General features: G+C 42.1%; 1 protein-coding gene across 1 annotated transcript; it reads right to left on the minus strand.

Moving 5' to 3' along the window:
• Positions 1 to 107: 107 nt before the first annotated feature.
• onecut3b (one cut homeobox 3b) lies at positions 108 to 16,766 on the minus strand. The gene is made up of 2 exons (XM_027021773.2): positions 15,737 to 16,766; positions 108 to 424 (listed from the first exon to the last, which is right to left on the minus strand). Exons 1-2 carry the CDS (start codon positions 16,764 to 16,766, stop codon positions 108 to 110), a joined length of 1,347 nt encoding a protein of 448 aa, XP_026877574.2.
• Between the last annotated feature and the right edge of the window lie 4,377 nt (positions 16,767 to 21,143).

Genomic DNA, 21,143 nt, shown 5'->3' on the forward strand with positions numbered 1-21,143 from the left:
TGAGGGAGGGTGATGAGGGAGTCCGGTATCGGCCATGCTGAGCCGAGTAGGTCGAGGTTTGAGTGGGTGTGCAGGAGCTCGAGCTGCCGGGCAGGTAGGCAGGCCCCTCAGGCCTTGGAGAATGCGGCAGCGGTGGCGGAAGTGCCCGGCTGGCCGGGACCCGGGGCAACGGCAGCCGAGGCGCCGGCCTCATCGTGCCAGCGGTCCACGCAGCGGCGCCGTGCGTTCATGAAGAAGTTGCTGACAGTGGAGAGTTCCAGACCCAGCTGCTGCGAGATGGTGATCTGCATCTCCTTGCTCGGACGCTTGTTCTCCTTGAAGATGGCGACGAGCGTGCGGCGCTGGAGGTCGGTGAAGACCAACCTCTGCTTCTTGGGTGCCAGGCTGCGGTCCTTGTGCTGCTCCTGTTCCTTCCGCTTGCAGGCTGCAGACAGGAAAAAGAGAGAAGGGGAGAGAAGGAGAGAGAGAGATACAGAGAGAGAGAGAGAGAGAGAGAGAGAGAGAGACAGAGAGAGAGAGAGAGACAGAGAGAGAGAGAGAAGAAAGAGAGGGTGAGACGCATGTATATTGAATGAATAATTGTACATGAGACACTGTTAGGTACAGATTTTTAAATAGTAGCATTAAATAGATGTGGTGTGTGTGTGTATGAGAGAGAGAGAGAGAGAGGTAGAGAGAGTGGTGTGTGTGTGTGTGTGTGTGTGTGTGTGTGTATGAGAGAGAGGGGGAGAGAGAGAGTGGTGTGTGTGTGTGTATGAGAGAGAGAGAGAGGGAGAGTGTGTGTGTGTGTGTGTGTGTGTGTGTGTGTGTGTGTGTGTATGAGAGAGAGGGGGAGAGAGAGAGTGGTGTGTGTGTATGAGAGAGAGAGAGAGGGAGAGAGAGTGGTGTGTGTGTGTGTGTGTGTGTGTGTGTGTGTGTGTGTGTGTGTGTGTGTGTGTGTGTGTGTGTGTGTGTATGAGAGAGAGGGGGAGAGAGAGAGTGGTGTGTGTGTGTATGAGAGAGAGAGAGAGAGAGGGAGAGAGAGTGGTGTGTGTGTGTGTGTGTGTATGAGAGAGAGGGGGAGAGAGTGGTGTGTGTGTGTGTGTATGAGAGAGAGAGAGAGGGAGAGAGAGTGGTGTGTGTGTGTGTGTGTGTGTGTGTGTGTGTGTGTGTGTGTGTGTGTGTGTGTGTGTGTGTGTGTGTGTGTGTGTGTGTGCTTTTAATAGGAAGAGGGCATCCTCAGGGACTCATGTCAGAGAACCCTCCAGCAAAATCCACTCTCCCTCTCCAAGCTGTTTGGAGTCATTCAGGGGATTTACATTCATGTGGTGGGCTTCACTTTTAACCATGCAGACCTCTCCAGACAAAGAGGTGTTCATACGGCTGCAGACAAACACAGGCTGTCCAGGGTGGAAGGAGCAGATAATACTGAAAATAATTTCTGTTAAAAATAGCTTTCAAAGAATACTAGTAATCATGCTGACATTATTGGACTATTCAGTGAAACAACCCTGTTCCGTTATTTGATGTTTTTAAAGGAACACCGCTAACCAACTCTGGTGAACAGGACATTGAGTTAATTTTAGGTACTATTTTTCTTTATGGATTAGTGTTGTTCTGTGTGCTTTTGTTTCTCAAAGTCAGCAAGTCCTGTGAAGAATGCTCTTGCACAGCACACACTGCTCCAGATCCCGTGCTGTCCTGTGTGTATAATTTGATCCCTTTCATGGCCACAAACGTCCATCGCCATCAGCTTTGCACAGACTCTCTCCCCTCCCTCTCTCTGTCTCACTTTCTCTTTCAGTATCTCTCTCCTTTCCATCTCTCTCTTCTTTCTGTCATTCTCTCACACACACACTTTGCTCCCTCTATCTCTCTCTCTCTGTATGTGTGTGTGTGCGTGTGTGTGTGTGTGTGTGTGTGTGTGTGTGTGTGTGTGTGTTGCAGTGAGGGTTCCCCCAGTGAGATTGTGCTGAGAGTGTGAATGCTGAGCCCTGGCGCTGTATGTCTAATTACAGAGAGCCATGAGCCAATCGATCTCTCCTACACAGTCAAATCTGTTTACTGCTGCCATCTAAAGCAACAGCACGCTCATCCATCATTTTCATATACCACTGCACATCACACACACATGCACACAAACACACATACACACAAAGAACATGTGATGCATGCATACACACTCCTAAACACTGCCTAAAACACAAAGAGTCTCCAACCACCAATGTACAAATACAGACACATGAACACATCAACAACACAATTCAGTTCCGTACAATATATTCCAGATCATGTCACACTCTGCTTTTGAAAATTTATAGGTATGTATAAATATATGCACACATGTGCACACACACACACCCTATAGGGTAGTGTAGTGCATATCACATCCTCTCAGAGTGTATCAACAATCTACATCTATGCAAAGAGTATTAATACATTAAATAGAAATACCTAGTGGCTTTGATAAGGCGTAGTTACAGTTGTACAACCTACATGCTGCCCTGAAACAGGCTGGACAGCAAAAAGTGGCTTGCTACAAAATTTTAAAAACTGTATAAAAATCTGTAATTGTAGCAAATAATATATTTTAGCCGTATTCTGTGACCTATATTTTGATGTCTTTTGTACAATTGTCCGTATGTTTGGTATCGAGCGCCAGACTAGCACATTTCGCTCGTTCCCACATTCTACCTCCTGATGTCACTCGTTCCGGCACGGTTCTCGCGCCTCCCCGAGAGTGGGCGCGCACTGGGCTCGAGGGATCAATACAGATCGATCGCCCGGGAAGGGGGCCCTGATTACTGGACCACGTGCGCAGGAGAAAACAGAGGAAAATCGATCATTGCAGCTTTTAGGGCAATAGCCGAGCGTAGACAGAAAGAAGAAAGACGCACATGCATTAGAGGGCAGGTCTAGTGGAGTAAATTCTATAAAAATCCATCTAAAATGTTCAAAACCTTGGGCACACATTGTCATTACGGCTCAAGTCTACATCAGAATTAGACGGAGTCTTTTCAGAATTTCCCACGTAGCCCTTTTCTCCTTGTCTTTTTTCTAAAAATCCAAATTTCGACAATGACATTTAAGTTAATTATCGCTGACTGTAGCGCAAGTCGTGTAGGCATAGCCGACGTGTAAACAAAATAACAAAGCATTACAGCTACCTTTCAGTAAAATTCACCCCACAGTCCAATTTCACGCACAGCCTATTCTAATCTCTTGGGTCAAACATCCTTTAGCTCAATGCAGTGCAGATATGAATTGTTTAATGTGTGCAAAGCATAATTACCGCAGATAGTCTCAACCAGCTCACGCTCAGGTCAGGTGCACCAGACCGTGGGCCAAAGTGGAGACGCGCGCGTACTGCACGAAGACGAACAAAGGTTTCAACAAATGAACGTTTAACCTTGTGTTGATGTATTGGACCCAGATCTGCATAATCATTAGGCCTATGGCAATAAGCGATAGCTTTATGCAAATTCTGGGTGAAACTTGAGAAAAACACTAGTAAAATCACGCAGACCACTGCTGTATTCAGTATTATATCAAAAGTGAGAAGTCGTAGGATTTAGAATGAAACATCTAATACGAGATGTTGGCTAGCCCTATGAGTGGTAGTGGTCGCCTCAGATCTCCTGTACGACTACGTGCTTAAAATGCAGCAAAATCGCATTTCTTCGCAACGGCTACGCCTATTTGCATCGCAGCTGTAGCCAGAGATTTTACTTCCTGCAGGTAAAAACACTTCTTCGTCTCCACGGAGATATGATGTAGGCTATCCTTTATGTTTTTATGTGGGCTATAGGAAACCATAATGGGCATCAGAAAAACGACAAGTTAACAGGAAGGTGTCGAACTGCTCAGTTCATATTCACAGATGGGTCTAAAGCAAGAACCCTGACGGCGGCGTGGACGGGATGCTTTCTTAGTCCTCGGTGGTTTCTTTGCATTTACTTTGCATCTTATTTGAAAAATGGCTACACATCTGTGTTGCCTAAGCGGCTAAAAAGGTTTTTTCAAGTCCCCGGTGGTTCGATTAGACAATAATTCTTCTGCAGTTACATCCAAACTGACGTATCAGAAGACGTTTTGGATCCAAGAATGATTGTTCGCAGCCTTGTACGTGGGGGCCAAAACGAGCCTTCTTAAAATAGGCCTGTATTGACACCTGTCCCAGCATCTCATTATAAAGTCACATTAAGCTACGTCATTTGTTAATCTTTGTTGTTGTTTCAATTGTTCGAATTTTTTTACAGAGTAATAGTCTCAGTATCGATTGACCTGCGCTTTAAGAACGTTTCATGGAGCATTTATTTAATTCATTCCGCGCAGTCACGGTCATGCCAAGCTTTCTCTGGCTCCGAGCTACCGCGCTTCTCCCGACTCAATATTCTATAATGTAATGAGTGAGTGTTGGCGCTAATATACTGATAATTTAATACATAATGTCTGTTTTCCTTAACCAGACATTGCTTCCACAGATCTTACAAAGCCAGCAATACATTTACGTATTTGTCTCCAGCTCGGCACCATTCGTTTTAGTGGAATTAAACGGAGCTCTTTATTTTCGCCTGTAGGACCCAACGATAAACGACGTGCGTCACCTCCTCTCTCCATTTCTCTCTCCCCTACTGAATCTGTATCTTGACGTGTGTGTGTGTGTGTGTGTGTGTGTGTGTGTGTGTGTGTGTGTGTGTGAAAAACGCCTGAAACTAGAGCTATTAGCAGATGTCAGCTCATACTGTAATGAGAACATTTTTTAAATGAAAATATATAAATTGCTCTCTTACGAGAAAATACATAAAATAGCTAAAGATAGTTTACCCAGACATTCACAAATGGAAGCCCGCTTGTCCTCTGACTGTTGGCAAACTACGTTTTAATTGGCAGAGTCTATTTAGTTTCGTAATCCAGTGGTAATCACGGTTATCGATGTGTTATCACTAAGATGGATGAAGTTCTCTATGATTGCATCTGCGAGCAATATTTTAGATGCGTATTCTGTTTTCCTGTACCTACACTGTATTTATAGGGTATCTGATTGCTAATACCTTGTACTATTTTTCATGTGCCCGTGCGTAGCCATATTGAAACGTGGACCTTCTGGTTAAACATAGACTCGAAGTTCTTTCCCCACGAGCCCTGAAAGCACGCGATTTAAATGCGGTTTAAACACCCTGGGAGGCACGTAATAGTTGTTAATAGTTATTAACTTCACTCAGTTGTGGACTTTATTCGAACGGTCAGTGGAGACTGTATTGTAAAATTATTTGAAAGCAATATGCTTACATCAGCCATATTACCCTCGTAACTCAAGTCGGTCCTTCCAATAGAAAAATGCAGCCTAGTTGTAACTTAATTTTGGAGACACCGTACTCTCCCCTGAGGTAAAGTTCCAGGATTCACATGTCAGCACTTGAAAATTAATGTGAAGCTGATTTTTAGTACCCGTTTTTTAATGTTCTTCATAACTATTTGCTTAAACTTTATTGCAAAAGTCAGTCATGACTAATGAACTTGAAGAAGCCTAAATTATTAGGATTATTAAAGCACATAAAACGTCTATTAGTCTCCCTTAAGTTATTCAAAAAGATAAAAACCGGGAAGGACCCTGAATAAATGACCAGAAATCACAGCATTTGCAGGTGTGGTTCTAAGCAAAAACATGCGACTTGAATGAGAAACTAGTTTTGTGCGGGTGCTGTGTGCGATGAGGGTGTGTTGGAGTGAGGGAGAGTGCGAGGGCGGAATCAATAACTAACCGCACCATGCAGCTAACCGCTCGGCTTGGGATCGATGGCTTGAGTGGGGCCGATCTTTTTTGGGGTGCGGTGAAACGTACCCTCTCCCGAGCGGGCCGGACTACTGCTGACGAAAAACAGCCATGTCAATCATCTACTCACAAATAGCTCATCCACGCTCTATAAACACATGTCTGTTCAACAGATTAAACGGCCTATTCGCTTATAGGCCTAATAGTCCGTTGCGCTTTGCTGTAATATATTGGGCTATTTATGGCTGCCTAAGTTTAATTTGCGTGACTAAAATATAAGTTGCATGACATTTTTTTTTTCTTCAACTGTGATAAAAAGCTGCCGTGATGATGGAGGCCAGTGAGATTTGCATGGGATGACATGGTCATGAAAAGTAGGTGTACTATCGCGAACGCCAGTGTCCAAGGCTGTCAGATGGTGACATGACCGTAGGCCCGTGTCACTTTTCCCTGTCAATAGAATATGGCGCCCCGAGATTCTCGGACACATCGCGAGGCACAACTAAGGCCAATCAATTCGATCTTTCATTTTCATCAGAAACAGAATTTTGAACTCATACATCCCTGGACCGCACCCACCACGATTATCCTATAACCTGTCAGAGTTTGACAAGAAAAACAATTAGAAGTCTGTCAGAGAGAAAATATTTTAAACAGAGGTCACAGCTCTTTGCTATGATAGACCATATGCGCTGTAATTTCAGGGAGTTCTTCCAGTTCAGGTAGGCTACGGTGTGTTTTAAATATCACCGGCGAATGTTACAATTACAAAATTGAATGTTATAATTACAAAATCATTTCCCCTTTTCCATTTTGTAAAATGTATCTGGAAAGCGTACAACTGTGTCTGAAAGCGAGTTAATGTTTTATACTAAAATTTTGAATTGGTGCATTTTGAATAGAATTGAGCACATTACCCAAAATAATATATATTTTATATAGACCAGGCTATATTCTGGTTATTTTATGTATCTCGCTTCAGGTAATCTAAACACGTGCATCTAAACATTTACATATCCCGGCAAGCTCGTGCTGAACGTAACAAAGGTTTCGGCCTTATTGTGTCTGTATAATTTTTAGATGACATGAATATTCCGTTCAGGAATTCGATACGATACACCGCTAGATTGGGAGTTTATTTTTGTAATAAAATAATAATAGAACTACTTATATTTTTTAATACATTGCTTTCATAGAAACGCCAAGTATCACATAGACAAACTATATTTCACTAAACTAAAGCACACGCAACATGAGTTTATCAGGCCTATACATTAAAACTATTGTAGGTGTTTCCTGTTAAAGGCTTTATTGCACATGAAAAAGAAACACACAAGTGCGTGCTCACACATGCACACATTCTTCACGTCAACATCTCATAAAACAAAATTAAACCTTCAAGCGCAAATACCTTTAAGTAAGATGAAAGTTAGCCGAGAACCTTAAAGTAATTTCCAAATCCTAATGCTTTTAGCAAAGCATGTTGTAGTTCTCACTTTTACTTCCTTCATGCTCTTGTTGTAGTCACTGAAACCACTGTAGTTTCCACACAATAATTTTTCGCACCACTTTAGGCCATAATTGCTTATTTACGATCATTTATTGATGCATTTATTTATTTAGTTAATTAGTTATTTTGATTTGCGGGTACATATTAGATGATAGAAAATATATTCTAATATGATATTGATGATTGGCGATACATTCCGTTTCCAAGTGTTTGCATGCATTGAGCAGTTACGTCGTATCTAAGACCAAAGGATGCCTAATGTCATTTCACTCAGTGATTTGCTCATAAAAGATCGCTTGCTAACTCACGCTAGCACACTTTAGTATTTCAGTAATAAGAGGGACTTCGGTTTGTCACTTTTAATTTAAAAACGTGGTTCGATTCACGGCAGTTGTTTGGTTTAGCTCCAGTTAGCGTTGGCAGTTGCTAGGGAATGCAGCCTCTTCATCTATGCTGTCATTGGATATGAGGGAGTGTGGGAACCTGGCGCGTGAGTTTGGCCTTTTGAGATTGGTGTAATAGAAGCTGGGCATTCCTATAGTTCAAGTCAGGGGCAGTTCCTCTGTGTGCACTGCGTTTCCTAACTGGTCTCCTAAATCAATTGCTCAGTGGACAAACATCTGACAAGCCAGATCTATGCCTACCAGCTCAATTAAATGCCATTCATAGCCAGATTGACAAAAGCCAAGGAGCAAAAAGATCTATAACAGATTTTATATTAATCCCACATTACACTGTTAGAGCCCTTTACTGGATCTCTTTGGACTCTGCGAATATACACACAGTAGTTGCTTATGGCCTCTACAGACATCCCCCTTCACTCTAATTCCATTTTTTTTCCTAATCATTGCTTTCTGATGAGTGTTTAGCAAAATGAATACCTGCTGATTCAATTGTCTTAAAGACTAGGTATTCCCGATTTCAGGAGGCAAGTTATAAGAGACTAGAATTTGCACACACAACTGAAGGTAACCATGAAGATTTCCCTTTTAATGTCTTTTATACCAAATGTAACATCCTTCTTCTTTTTCTTTGCAACACAGACACTCCCGGTCATGTTTGCTCTGAATCTATGTGTCAAATCATTAAACTCCATTTGCTGTTATTGTTATACATAAACCACTGTCTTCTTCATACAATGACATATGACGTCTCTGGAGTATGTGTTTGTCACATACAGCGTGATTATTAAAGTCGTTAAAGTCAAGAGATTTCTTAAGCCATATTTTTGTTCACCATATATTTATGGAATTCGTCTATTAATTCCTGAAAATTGCATCTACACCTATAATTGCTTCATTTTCTAAAGACTGGTATTCTAACTCATGGCAAGTCAGTGAAAGTTTTTGTCCATTTGTTAGTATCAAATATATGTAGTTCTACAATAGCTTGTTATTCAGGCTGTTATTTACCATTCAATAGGTATATAAATCATTGCTTTCAGACAGACTTTTTTTTGCAAGGCATAACCCTTCCCGCCATATCTCTGTTTTAGAAATGCAGTGCCATATTTTAGGCCCTATTCCTTATTGAATACTTATTGTGGCTTTACGTGTTCATTATGCTTTAGCTGTAAATGAACGCAGGTGGAGCACACAAAGCAGAAGTGTTAGTGAGTAAAGGCCACACTTTATTAGTAATAAAGTCCCAATCTCTGGCTTCATATGGAAGCATATATTTCCTGTCATTCCCAAATTACATGTTTTATAATTCTGCAAATAGATAATACTTGAGTATGCATTCACTCAAACTGTTTAATGTAGGCCTTGATTATGATTTATCACCATGTGTTTGCTTTGTGAGCTCTACAGCATCTTTCAGATGGAATCTAGAATCACAAAATTTGTCTGTGTCTGCATGTTCGTGTGTGTGTTGCAGGAACAGTGTGTTGCAAATCTGTTGGTGGGAATGTACTGTGAACAGGGGGCCCAGTGTGGTGCGTGTGCGGTATGCGTGTGCGGTATGCGTGTGTGTGCGTCTGTGGGTCTGCTTGGCTGGCTGCTGCTGGTGGGAGCCCCAGAGATGGAAGGAGAGAGCAGGGAAAGGAAATCAATACAGATTCAGCGAAAGTCAGATAAGCCTTAACAATGTATAGCACAGGCACACTCTATAACCCAATCACATACACACTCACACACACACACACACATATACACATAACTACACTCACACACAAGCACTGACACATGGCAAAAGGCATTCAAACACACGGTGTGTCTGATATGGGCATTCCTTCTTGGCATCACGCATACACAACAGTGCATACAGTAGAGCCACATTTATGTATCCATTTTGTACCTGTACTCATTGGGCAAGCAAATACACACGCGCACACAGAACCCCACCCGCATGACCCTGTTGTCACGTCTGAACACAATACTCGTCCCTCTTCATCCCTCAAATACCAAACAATCCCCACCTTGGATTCCATCAGTGTATTTGCTGACAAGCATGAAATGATAATCAGCAGGCCTTTGCCGATGTGAGCAGGAGCGCCGATGGAGAAATTCCCCTTATGCCCCCCGCCCACACCGGGGTCTCGACACTGCCGTTACACGGGCATTCCGCACCTCAGACCGTCTTTGTTTTTGTTTTGTTTTTGATCCACGCCGCCATATTCCTCAGTGACATTTACGTCGTCTCGAAACATTCGGCGCACGTTTTCACTTTGCTTACCGAGAGCGGGCTCTGTTACAGCAGCGCTGGGCCCTGGTCTCCCCCCCACCCCCACCCACGCTTATCAATTATTAACGGCACAATCGATCATTTCAGCAGCTCGCCTGCATCTTCTGCTTCTCACAAAGTCAAATCTCTCCCGCCCTCAATCAATCGCAGTGCCTGCCGGCGTCTGCTTTTATCTCACACAACACACATTTCATCCCGCGCCATCCCACGCTTTTACACTGTGTGTGTTTTAAAACAGATCTATGATTGCTTCCACAGTTTGGTAGCGATGAGTACAGAAGTAAAATCATCTTTGGTTTTCTTTTGGAATGGAAGAGGCAATGTGTGCGTGTGTGTGTGTGTGTGTGTGTGTGTCTGTGTGTAGAATGTAGCTAGAATGTACAGTACCTCCTACTCTAGCTCCTGACTTGAAGCTATATTTTAAAAGTGGGTCATCTGGGAGCCTTTGATATATTTCAACTTACAAACCCACCAATTCGCCTGTGAGTTAAGCTCTTTAAGGTGGTCTTGTTCTATTTGCACCTGTGAGGTGACGAGGTTTAAACCAACACCAGCATGCAGCCTGGGAAAGGAATCAGCATAACAGGGCCTCAGCCATACTGGGACTGACTCGGAGCACACTGACAGGAGCCGCTAATGTCCTGAGAACAGCTGGAAGCATGCTCACAGGAAGCACGGAACTCGTGTGTGTGAGTTTTGACTCTCTTATAGCATTCATGTTCTTTAAACGCCTGTGGGGCACATTTGCCAGTTTCAGAGACTGGACTTTCAATTCAAAGCAAACGTTCCCACTAATCAGATGAATTTTTCTCTCTGAGTCTAATTCACAGGATTCCACGGCCTCTGCTTTGGCAATTTACCCATTTGTATAGCTTGTCTGTGCTGAGTGCTGTCAGATGGTTGGACTCAACCATTATTGTCAAATGGACAATACATTCTTTTTAATGTTTTTGAGTATTATGCATGGAAAACTGAACGGACCACTGAAGCTGTGCAAGAATTTATCCTAGACAGTGATTACACCAGTGATGCCAAAAGCTGAATTCAGCCGCACACATTGTGTTACTGCTCATGTCTGTAACATCTCACACCTACACACACATGCACCCACTCACACAACCACACACATGTACATTAATGGCTCTCACGCATATTCCATTCTACACAGCCAGGCCGAAAACATAATCACCGAACATTACTTAAGAACTCCGAACCGCAGCTGTTCGACGGACATCTCATTCAGACCCTTAGCTAGATCACTCTCGTAGGTATCCACTTACGGCGTCGGCCATTTTGCATCACTGTGTGTCTCAGATGTCCAGTGGCCTGCTAGAAGAAACATCTGAGAATCTTTTTTTTTTTGGTACCTCTGGTGGATTCACCACACCAACAGATCTTATTCAGTATTACTGTGACCGTAATAACGGATCCTGGGTCATTTTTGTGTGTGTGATTTGCTGCAGAGACAACCAGAGAGCAGAAGAGAAGCAGAGAGGAGGAGGGGGGACGTGTTATTGATCTCTCGTACGTGCAGAGCCAGGCAAACATATGAGAATGACAAAGCCACGGCAGGCGGAAAGGCCCTCTGTGGTGAAGCGGAGTCGGGCGCGAGAGCCGGCTGACGACCCTGCCACAGCCGGCCAGTCTCCCCAGCTGCTGACCTGCACTTTTTGCCTTCATCTTCGATTTAATTATGAGATTTCCTGAGATGAGCAACTTTGATGTATTTGCTCCACTGGAGCCATTACCTTACCACTTGTTATTCGCCGAGAAAAGGCAAATCAACAAATGTTGCGTGCTTGATGGAATTAGTGCTGGTCGCTTTATGGTGAGCCTGCATAACGAGACGGATAAAGTCACATGTGTGCATGCAGCAGCAGCATCAAAGACACACACACACACACACACACACACGGGAATTAAAGGTCATGACTTTTTCCTATGTTCTGTGCAAGAGTCTCAAAGCTCTTCATGTAGTTCAGTGGCCTCTCGAGTCCTCATTCCTCATAACTGATCTTTTTGGAGTATGTATATATCTCATATCTATGAGGTATTAATGAATATTTCCTCTTCAAATAACAGAAGCCCCCACAAGAATCTTTTCATTATGTCTAGAGACAGAGTGTATCAAATTTCCGCCAGATGTATTTGGATACAAGTATCAAATACAATGCTCTGATGATTGTAAATGATTCTTTAATGACTATTTAATGAATAATTAAGGTTTCACATTACTTAATATAAGTAGCATGACCAACGATCAACTCATGCTGACAGGTTTCACCATTATATGGTAACCAGCAGCTCTTACCCACAGTGAGATAGTTGCAAGCGATATCACCTGGGTTTTCTGAATAAAATGATACAAGGCACTAGACTTTGGACTGACTTTGGCACACTGTTGTAACCTGCCTCATCATATGCATGCTCTTCTGTTCTGGTGGGCTCTTGTGATTGCGAGTGGATCCCTGAGCCTCTCTGAACAATGGTGCTGGACTTCATTCAGTGTCCTGTCAAACCATGCACCCTCATTCCTTAAGGTGCTTTCCACATGTGCTTCCTTTTAAAATAAATTAACTTAGAAATATAATAGCATTATCGTTATATTACAATACCTTTCAAACACTGAGAGTCAAGTTAGTGTGCCGACAAAATATGGACCTGAATTGCTAAAAATTACTTGGTAATATTGGCATAAAGATATAATGGATGGTTATTATAAATTAAGGATTGTTATTTGAGCAATTATGGGTAATGGTCATTGATGTGTTTTACACTGTTCTTTATCACTCCAAATATGATAACTGTCTGAATTAAAGTCTGTACAAAGTACCAAAACTATATATATATTATAACAGATAGCGAATTTGATCACTCTTCAGTACATTTGGAGTCTGGTTGGCTTATACTTGTTCACTGCCCAACTTTGTTTAACTGCTTACTCAGTACAATACCAGGTGCAAAACAGACATTAGCCTAGCCTAGCTAGAGAAATTTGAATGGCTACTTAAGGTTTAACCTTACTCAGAAATTCAGACCAGTCTGAAACAATTTACTGCTGTGAAAAATTGAAATCTACTAGCGACAGACTCACTTCCCACTTAACCAGTGAAATCTAAATGACCAATGACTGACACCCCCTTAGCTGTGAGGGACCAGAGTGGAAATGACACTACAAGCAGCCCACTGATAGCCTACATAGGGTCTTCACAAACAGCTCTCATCCATTTAGATAGTCACACTTTGGCCCATTAAAAAACGTGGCCTAGACAGCACAGAGGCAGGGACTAGGAGCCTTGCAGAAAGACGCTGGAAAGCAGATGTTTCACTCAGATGTAGTTCAGATGTAGATGTAGTTTCAGCTTGTAATACACAGGTACACATCTATATCCAGAGGGTGCAGGACCTTTGCTAAATGTATTACAATTACATAAATTCTTAACAAGCCGTAAGGCGAGTTTTAGTTGTCTTAAAGCTTATTCTTTGACCACTGAATTTTTTAGATCTTTTAAGACTTCTGTTATTTCTGTTAATAACAATTTACTAATAAGCGAGTGAGGGGAGAGAGAAAGGATTTTGACTGAGCTGAGAAGCAATTCATCACTGTTGCAGAGCTATCCATTAGGCATTCAAATGTGCACAGTTTGGACATGTGTCCATGTGCAGGTCACTAATGCTGCACCTCCCTAACCACAAGGACACTGTTTCTCCATCTCAGCGGTATGCCAGCGGGAATCCATACTGCTTCCAAAAGGAAAAGAGAAGAAATTCCAATTTTGCATTGATCAAGATCATAATAAATTTCATATGATAACCTGAACTGTATAGAACTGTATAGGGTAAAGTACTTTATGTGAACCCACTGTACAACGTAGGCTAAAGGGCTGTTATTGTTGTTTGTTGTTGTTTCCATTTTTAACAAGGAAACAGAGAAGAAGATTAGTGAAGTGCCCTAAGAACAGACCCATGAGTGATGAGTTGGTGGGACTTAAAGCAGCTATATAAGACCTAACGTTTTATTGCTCTTTTTGTACTGTGGTTATAAAGTGTGTTGTTTGTTAAGTCTGCATAGATTTAGAATGCCTCTAATGTCCTTGGATTTTGAAAGGACTGTTCCTGATTTGTTTTCGGCCATTGTCTTGGCCATTGTCAAAGTGTGTCAGGGAATTTTACTATGTATTTTTAGATATGACCAAAATTCAACACAGTCCAGATTTGTTTAAACAATTCAGGATGACTGCAAATTGTGCAACTTATTTAAATTATAGTGTTGCATTGATAGTTTTTTTTTTACAATGTTTGGGGTTTGTTTTTTGTCATTTTATATAGTGGTCGTGGAATAGAACACTGTTCTAGTCATTATATGATGCAGAAATGTCAAAATAGTCATTGAATTCTCATTGAATTGGTAACTGGATAAGCTTTCATGGGACAGCATCTCTGAACATTTTCCCATTGTTGCCCATTGCTAACAAAAGTGATGTTGCAGTTTTAATAATATACATTTCTGCTGACTTCTTGTTTTAAGCTTTTTTGCTTATACTGACAAGCCTTTTTGAGTTTGCATGAAAAATTATCATTCACATCATATTCCCTGAAGTGACATGACTTCTGGGGAAAAAACAAAACAAAACAATCCTGCAAGAAATGAGCTGTCAAATAATTCTATTTGTGAGATTTTTGTATCAGTCTATTTTCAGTCGACATAATGACTTCGCCGGCCCAACCGATGGATGGGTGAAAACCGCGATGGCGGCAGCAGTTCCATACAAATGCGGCATTCGTCATACATAAATGGAAGTGGGGGAGTACCGGTCTAATCAGAGAGCGTTAAAACAAAGCGGGCTAAATTAAAAGCCGGGCCATCAGCACGGTTATCTGCCTTTCAGTTCCGAATCGAGTATCGATCGGTGCGCTCCATTTAAAAGGGACGCAAGGAACTGCGCTATTGATTAGCTGGAGGTCACGCTCCCTTACGCGCTGTACCCGCGCGGTTTTGACTCGTTTGCGCCTTGCTGCGTTTAGAGGCAGTTCAGCGCGCAGGGAGACTCGAGGGCTATCCGCTTGACTCGGGGGACGCGAGATGACACAACCGAAAACAGGAATCCGACCTTTGCAGGGACGCCCGCCGTACATGGTCGGAGATTTCCCCCATCTGTTGTAAGAGAGGGCGGTCTGTACACTCATCAAAGTCTGACAGGAAATCGTTCCTCAAATGTCTGATGGCCATCTAGCTTAGCACCCATTTAGACCTCACTTTCTTTGTTGAATCTTACCATCTACGTATGAGGGTTTAATTATGTACGGCCTTTGCAGCTTTAGACTTTAAACTTTTTTTCAGGATTTTTAAAATAAAAATTTTAGAAGAGGACTCCAGCGCAGCTCACTTTATCACGTTATTTGGCCCTTGGTTTATGCTTTCACATTACAAAATGACAAAATGACTATTTACGTGAGCACCTCTCCCACCACCACCACGCGTGTGGTTCTCTGTATCTCTGAATGCCACTTCGTTGTCAGCCTCTCTCGAGAATTAAAGTGAGTGTAAGCGATCCGACCCTGCACGAGCTTTCGCTGAGTTTGCCAGACGTTGGGTGACAATAAGATACGCATGATGTGGCGAACAGATATGCTTCGGATAATGGCAGTGTGATAGGCAATGTGATAGGCGCCCATGATTGATATCATCCTCAGCGCTATCGGTGTGGCCATTATAACAACTGTATACAATTTAGTCCAAAAGGCTTCTGAACTGAATGTTTCCAGTTTTACTCGCGCTCACTCACCGGCTAGCCTAAGCGCAGACATTCGTTGAAACTCAGGCTCCTGTAACCATTTCCACATTCTCCTGAATGTCTCTCTGCCGGACTTCAGTTTACTCCACGGCTTTGGGTTGCGCAGCAGATCCGACAGAGTTCCCTGCGAGCGACACAAGATCCTCTGGGCGAAGATGGCTTGCGGTATGCTATAGCGCTTCAGCTCGGCTGTGATCCGCTGCGCCACCTCCTTCGTGTTGATCTCTTCCACTTGCCCCGAGCCGCCGCCTTGCGCAGCCCCGGCTGCGTGCCTCTCTCGCTCGGCCAGCATGGACCCGTTTGCCTGGGAGTGGAGGTGGCCGTGAGGATGCATACCGTTGAGGTTGGAGATCATACTGTGCCCGTGACCCCCTAAACTCCGGGCGATGTGTTCCTCACTCCGGGAAAGCATCGCCGCATGTGGTTCGAAGCCTCCCGTCGAGAGCATTTTGTCGTTTGTGAGATGAGCGCTCGGACCGTAAGCTGACAGCGCCTGTTGAGAGTTGTGCAGGGATCCGAGGCCGTTGGACAACGGGGATAACGGCGGGCCCATCGCGGACATGTCTTTGGGATAGTGGCCGTATAAGTTGCTCATGGAGGCCAAGCCACGGTCGTCTCGCATTAGGGTGAAGCTGCCGCTGACATTGCCGGTGGTCAGACGCTGGTGCGCGGCGTGGTGGTGTGGGTGCGCGTGGGGATGGTGGAACTTGTCGGAAACGGTCGAGATGGGCGGTAAATGCTGGAGCGGAGTGAGCGTGGTGTACGTGTTGGACAGATTCATCCCCGACTCGCACATGGTCATTGCTGGATGCAGGTGGCCAGAGAGAGCCGGGTCGGTCCGGTACTCACCGGCGCCCTCCAAGATCGAAGCCATGCTGGATACCATTGCCGACCGCCCGTGCGATACCAGGTTCCTGTGGGACGCTGATGACGGTCTTCCGTGTGAGGAGTTCATCAGGTCTCCCGCCTGTGAGTGTGAGACGCCGTGCATATTGCCAAGGTTTTCCATTGTAAGTTCCATCGCTGAAGAATGTTGTCTATCCGCCTCCCTCCCTCCCTCTCTCCCTCGTGCCCTGTCACTCGCTCACTACAGCGCGCGCTCTAAAACCCCCAGAAGCAGATTTGTTGGGGGGGTTTTTTTCCTTTTTTTTTTTCTTCTCAAAAACGATTTCAAAACCAATCCATCGATTTCGAAATGTTATACGATCAGTCCAGCATGATGTTGTAAACGCTTTGATCTTCGTCGCGGGTAAAAATCTTCACTCTTTCGCCACGGTCGTTGTGTAGAGTGGACAGTGTGCGCGTGTGGCTGATTCGCTGTACAACAGCGCTTCTACCGAGAGACACGAGCTGGGCGCTGTGTCCATGTCTGAGCGAGAGCGCGCATCGGTGTGTAAATCTTTAGGTTACGCGCGCTGTCCCTGGTCCTGAAGTCGCGCTACAATCCACTGTACATATGAATTACGAAAAATGTCCTGTCCTTTGAGGACTCTTCACCAGACCTTAATGAAAACCCCACCCCTTTTGGTTGAGAGTATTGTTAAACTATTATCAACTACCACTGCTATTTAGAGTACATTTAATGATTTAATCCATAAATATCCATTCGTGCTTATAATCCTGCAAAATTGGTTCTTGGGTGATTTCTACTTTTGCATAACATGTCTAATAACTTCTGCACATATGTGCAGTTACAATACAGCTGCTCATTATGATGGCATCATTACAATACATATTTATTACAATGCTAATTTATTAATTTAGTCCAAATAAATTATATTTCACTATAAAATTATATTTCATTTTTTAAATATGAAATATCTTACAACGTACAATGTAATATCTAATTTCAGAGCAAAATGCAGATATTGGCTAAGCGGCACCTGTGTAAAATCCTGCCGGCCTCCTGGAACGAGAAGCATGCTCTCGCTTTCAGTGGTCATTGATAAATCGGATCAATATATTGACTGACACTGATTAATTATGTTTTTTGACCCGGGGTGAAGAGGGATCGCATAGGTCAGAAAGTTAGGGGCAGAGAACGAGTAAGAGCACAGGGCAAGACGGATAAGATTTGGCTCACCGGAATGCAGAGCCGTTGGATATCTTCACCAGAGGTAAAGAAACAGTTACTCTTGCTATTGTCATTTTCTTGAATATCATAGTACGTTCGTATTTGTAAATGTGTGGTGGAATTTCATTTGAGTGGAATAACTGCGCTAAACAGACAGTGAAATGTTTAATACTTGCAACTATTGTTCCTGCAGGTCGAAAGGCCTCCGATCTATTCGATCACTCACTGGAAATCCTGTTAAACCGCCATTTATTTTCAGGTAAGGAAGTCAAATGTGCAGGTAGACCACACATTGATATTTTTGTATATCAATGTATTTATTAATGCCCGAAAATATCATAATCAATATTGCTGCTGCTGTTCTTAATTGCGGGACCGCACAGGCCTATTGTAAAATTTCAGCAGTGAGCATTTAAAGTGGTCTAAGTTGGTGTAGAAGGACCAGAGAAGTAATGGCCACACTTTAGACCTGTCTTCTTCAACGCTACACAAATGAGCGCTGTGTCTTCTCGCTTTAATGTCCCTCTATTGATGAGTGCTTCTATCGGAAATAAATTACGCTTCTGGAGCCAGCAGTGAATCCGTTAACTCCACACGGCACGGCGACTCGCGAGCTCCAGTATCGGCTGACTGACCACAGGGGTGATGGATGTTAGTGAGCGCTCGCCTTTAATTCACCTACAGTTCCACACAACTCTGTAGGTTTAAAACCTGCGTGTGTGTGTGTGTGTTCAAGGGTGTGCGTGCAGTGTTAATTTTTGATGCAGTTTTCTTTTTTCAGTGGTTCAAAGTTTTTAAAGTTCAAATTAACCTTTGGCAGTTTGGCAGATAAAATATTTTGTTCACAACCTTTTTTCCAAATCACCTCGCTTTCACACAGCTTTTTTCTCGGCAAAAGTCTACGCATCGTGCCTGTTGCAAACCATCCAGGCAAATGATTTTACACCATTCCTCATCTTTGCAACATATGAATGATTTCTGACTATCCCGCGAACTTCCTATTGAATAACAGATACTTTTCCCGCCATGTTCACTGTGAACAATTCCGGATGAGAAAATAGCTGTCACGCGTTTTTAAGCAAGTATTCACTTGAGATGTTTTACATTTTTCATCATAAAGCCAGTATTTACAATTTCAGCTAGGTTAGCTCAATCTTTCTAATCTCTTGTCATGCTTGCACACCTGTCTGTTTGCAATCATGACCTTAATAGGCGGTTGATGGTTGAGGCGAGCTATTATTATTATTATTATTATTATTATATTTATTATTATTATTATTATTATTTATTATTTATTATTATTTTTGTCTGCGAAAAAAATGTGTCACAGGATAGTTTTTATCTTAATACAGTGTAATGCTGATCACATTTTCATATATTTGTGTGTCAGTTTTCTCATTGATATTCACACTGTATGGGGAGATTTAGCACCATGCTTGTAAAAATAAATATTATTATTAATAATAATAACCACTTGATAATTCATATACTGTGGTATGATTGCACAGTTGGGCCTACAGGGGAAAAGCGCGTGATTCACAAAAGCCTTCATTTAATCTATACTGTGTATATTGTAATCTATACTGTGTATACTGTAAACGTTAAAATAAATATCTGATCCTTTGAATTTAATAAGAGCCCACTGACTGTAGGTTTCAACCTATCTGTTGCTTAAGAGGACTTTAGCCTACAAAGGATACCAACGTAAAATCTCTGCTAATTATTTGACACTGGTCTGTAATTTCGTTACGTCCTTTATTCGGTCTTGTCTGCACAGATAAACAGAAATTATTATATTAAAATATTGTAATAATGACATCTTGACAATCCTAAGGATATCTGCTGTACCGTGTTTTCCTAAATTCACTGTGATCTCCCGAGGAGCTGGTGTAAGCCTCAGTTAAATCTAAATCTTTTTTTTTCTCATATGAAACTTTGCGCGTGGTATTTCCAAATGCCGAAAGGCGGTAGATGTTACAATGATGAGCTATGGATTAGGCTGACGGTCTAGCGTCACAAGCACGGAACCTCGCAAAGAAAGAAGCCGAGACTGGGCTTCAACATTTTTTCATGTGATCATTTTTAAGCATTGATTAAGCAACTTCAGAGTGCTGTGCGCCTCTAGCCGATTTACATTGCTTTTAAAACTTTATTTTATTACATTATTTGTAAGTGTGAATTTTATTTTATTATATTTCATTATATTTTATATAAATGACAGATGATACAGTCTAATTACAGTTTCTCCTTTAAAGCCCGACAAAAACCTTTATTAGTAGTAGTAGTTGTTGTAGTAGTTGTTGTTTTTAGTAGTAGTAGTATGTACACTGTGTGTTACCCTCATGTCTGATGTCACAAAAATAATAATAATAACTTTTTGTTAAAATCTGTTAAAATGTGATAATTTTGTACATTGCCTTTTGCCTTATATTCGACAACATATTGACCAGTAAAATATGATAACGCTATATTGTATTGCTGTAATTCAACAATGATACGTTTTCATTGATATTATGGTTAAAAAAAATAAATAGTTAATAAACAGTTAGATCATTTTAACTATTTTCTAAAAATTACAAATTTTCATTTCTATCAACTGCACTTTTACATATGAAAATTTAGAAGTATAACTCATTATATAACTTATTATATAATAATACAATACACACACACACACACGCTACCGATATGGTTGTAAAATGTTTTCTTTGTTAAAAATGAGAAAGCGCTTTTGGACAGTGTCAGTGATAAAATGGAGAAGAGAAGTATAGTGTGGCGAGATGAACAGGAGGTGCTCTCCTGCTTCGATACGATCGGAAATCAATATCCTTTAAGTCAATAGAAATACGCAGATCTGGAAGCCCACGATCCTATTAGAATAAGAAACAAAGGTATGATTCATTAACCCGGGCCTGAATAGATTGGACGCGTCGTAGCGGCTAAAACTTGTTACGGCCTAATATTTTAAAGCCATTATGTAAGGGTATTTTGGTGGCTCTGTTATTAGTGTTGGTTATATTTCAATTTGCCACTCAATAAAATTATAGACAGAAGCGTTAAGATGAGTAGATAGTCTATTTAACAGAACAGAAATTAGTAACAGATGAGACGGTGCACGTAAAATAGTCTATTTTTTAGGTGGGAGTTTAACTGTTTTTCAGAGATTATAGAAAACATTAAAAAATGAGGTTTTTTTAAAATCAAATTCGAGATTACAAAGATTTTTCTTTCTTGTAAGTTACATTAACTGCTCTTTGACCTGCAGTTCACGTAATCTTATGAAAGACGTGAGTTATGTTATGGTTGTTATGGTTAATATTTATC

This window comes from Electrophorus electricus, chromosome 7, assembly GCF_013358815.1.
Source record: "Electrophorus electricus isolate fEleEle1 chromosome 7, fEleEle1.pri, whole genome shotgun sequence".
Taxonomy (NCBI): domain Eukaryota; kingdom Metazoa; phylum Chordata; class Actinopteri; order Gymnotiformes; family Gymnotidae; genus Electrophorus; species Electrophorus electricus.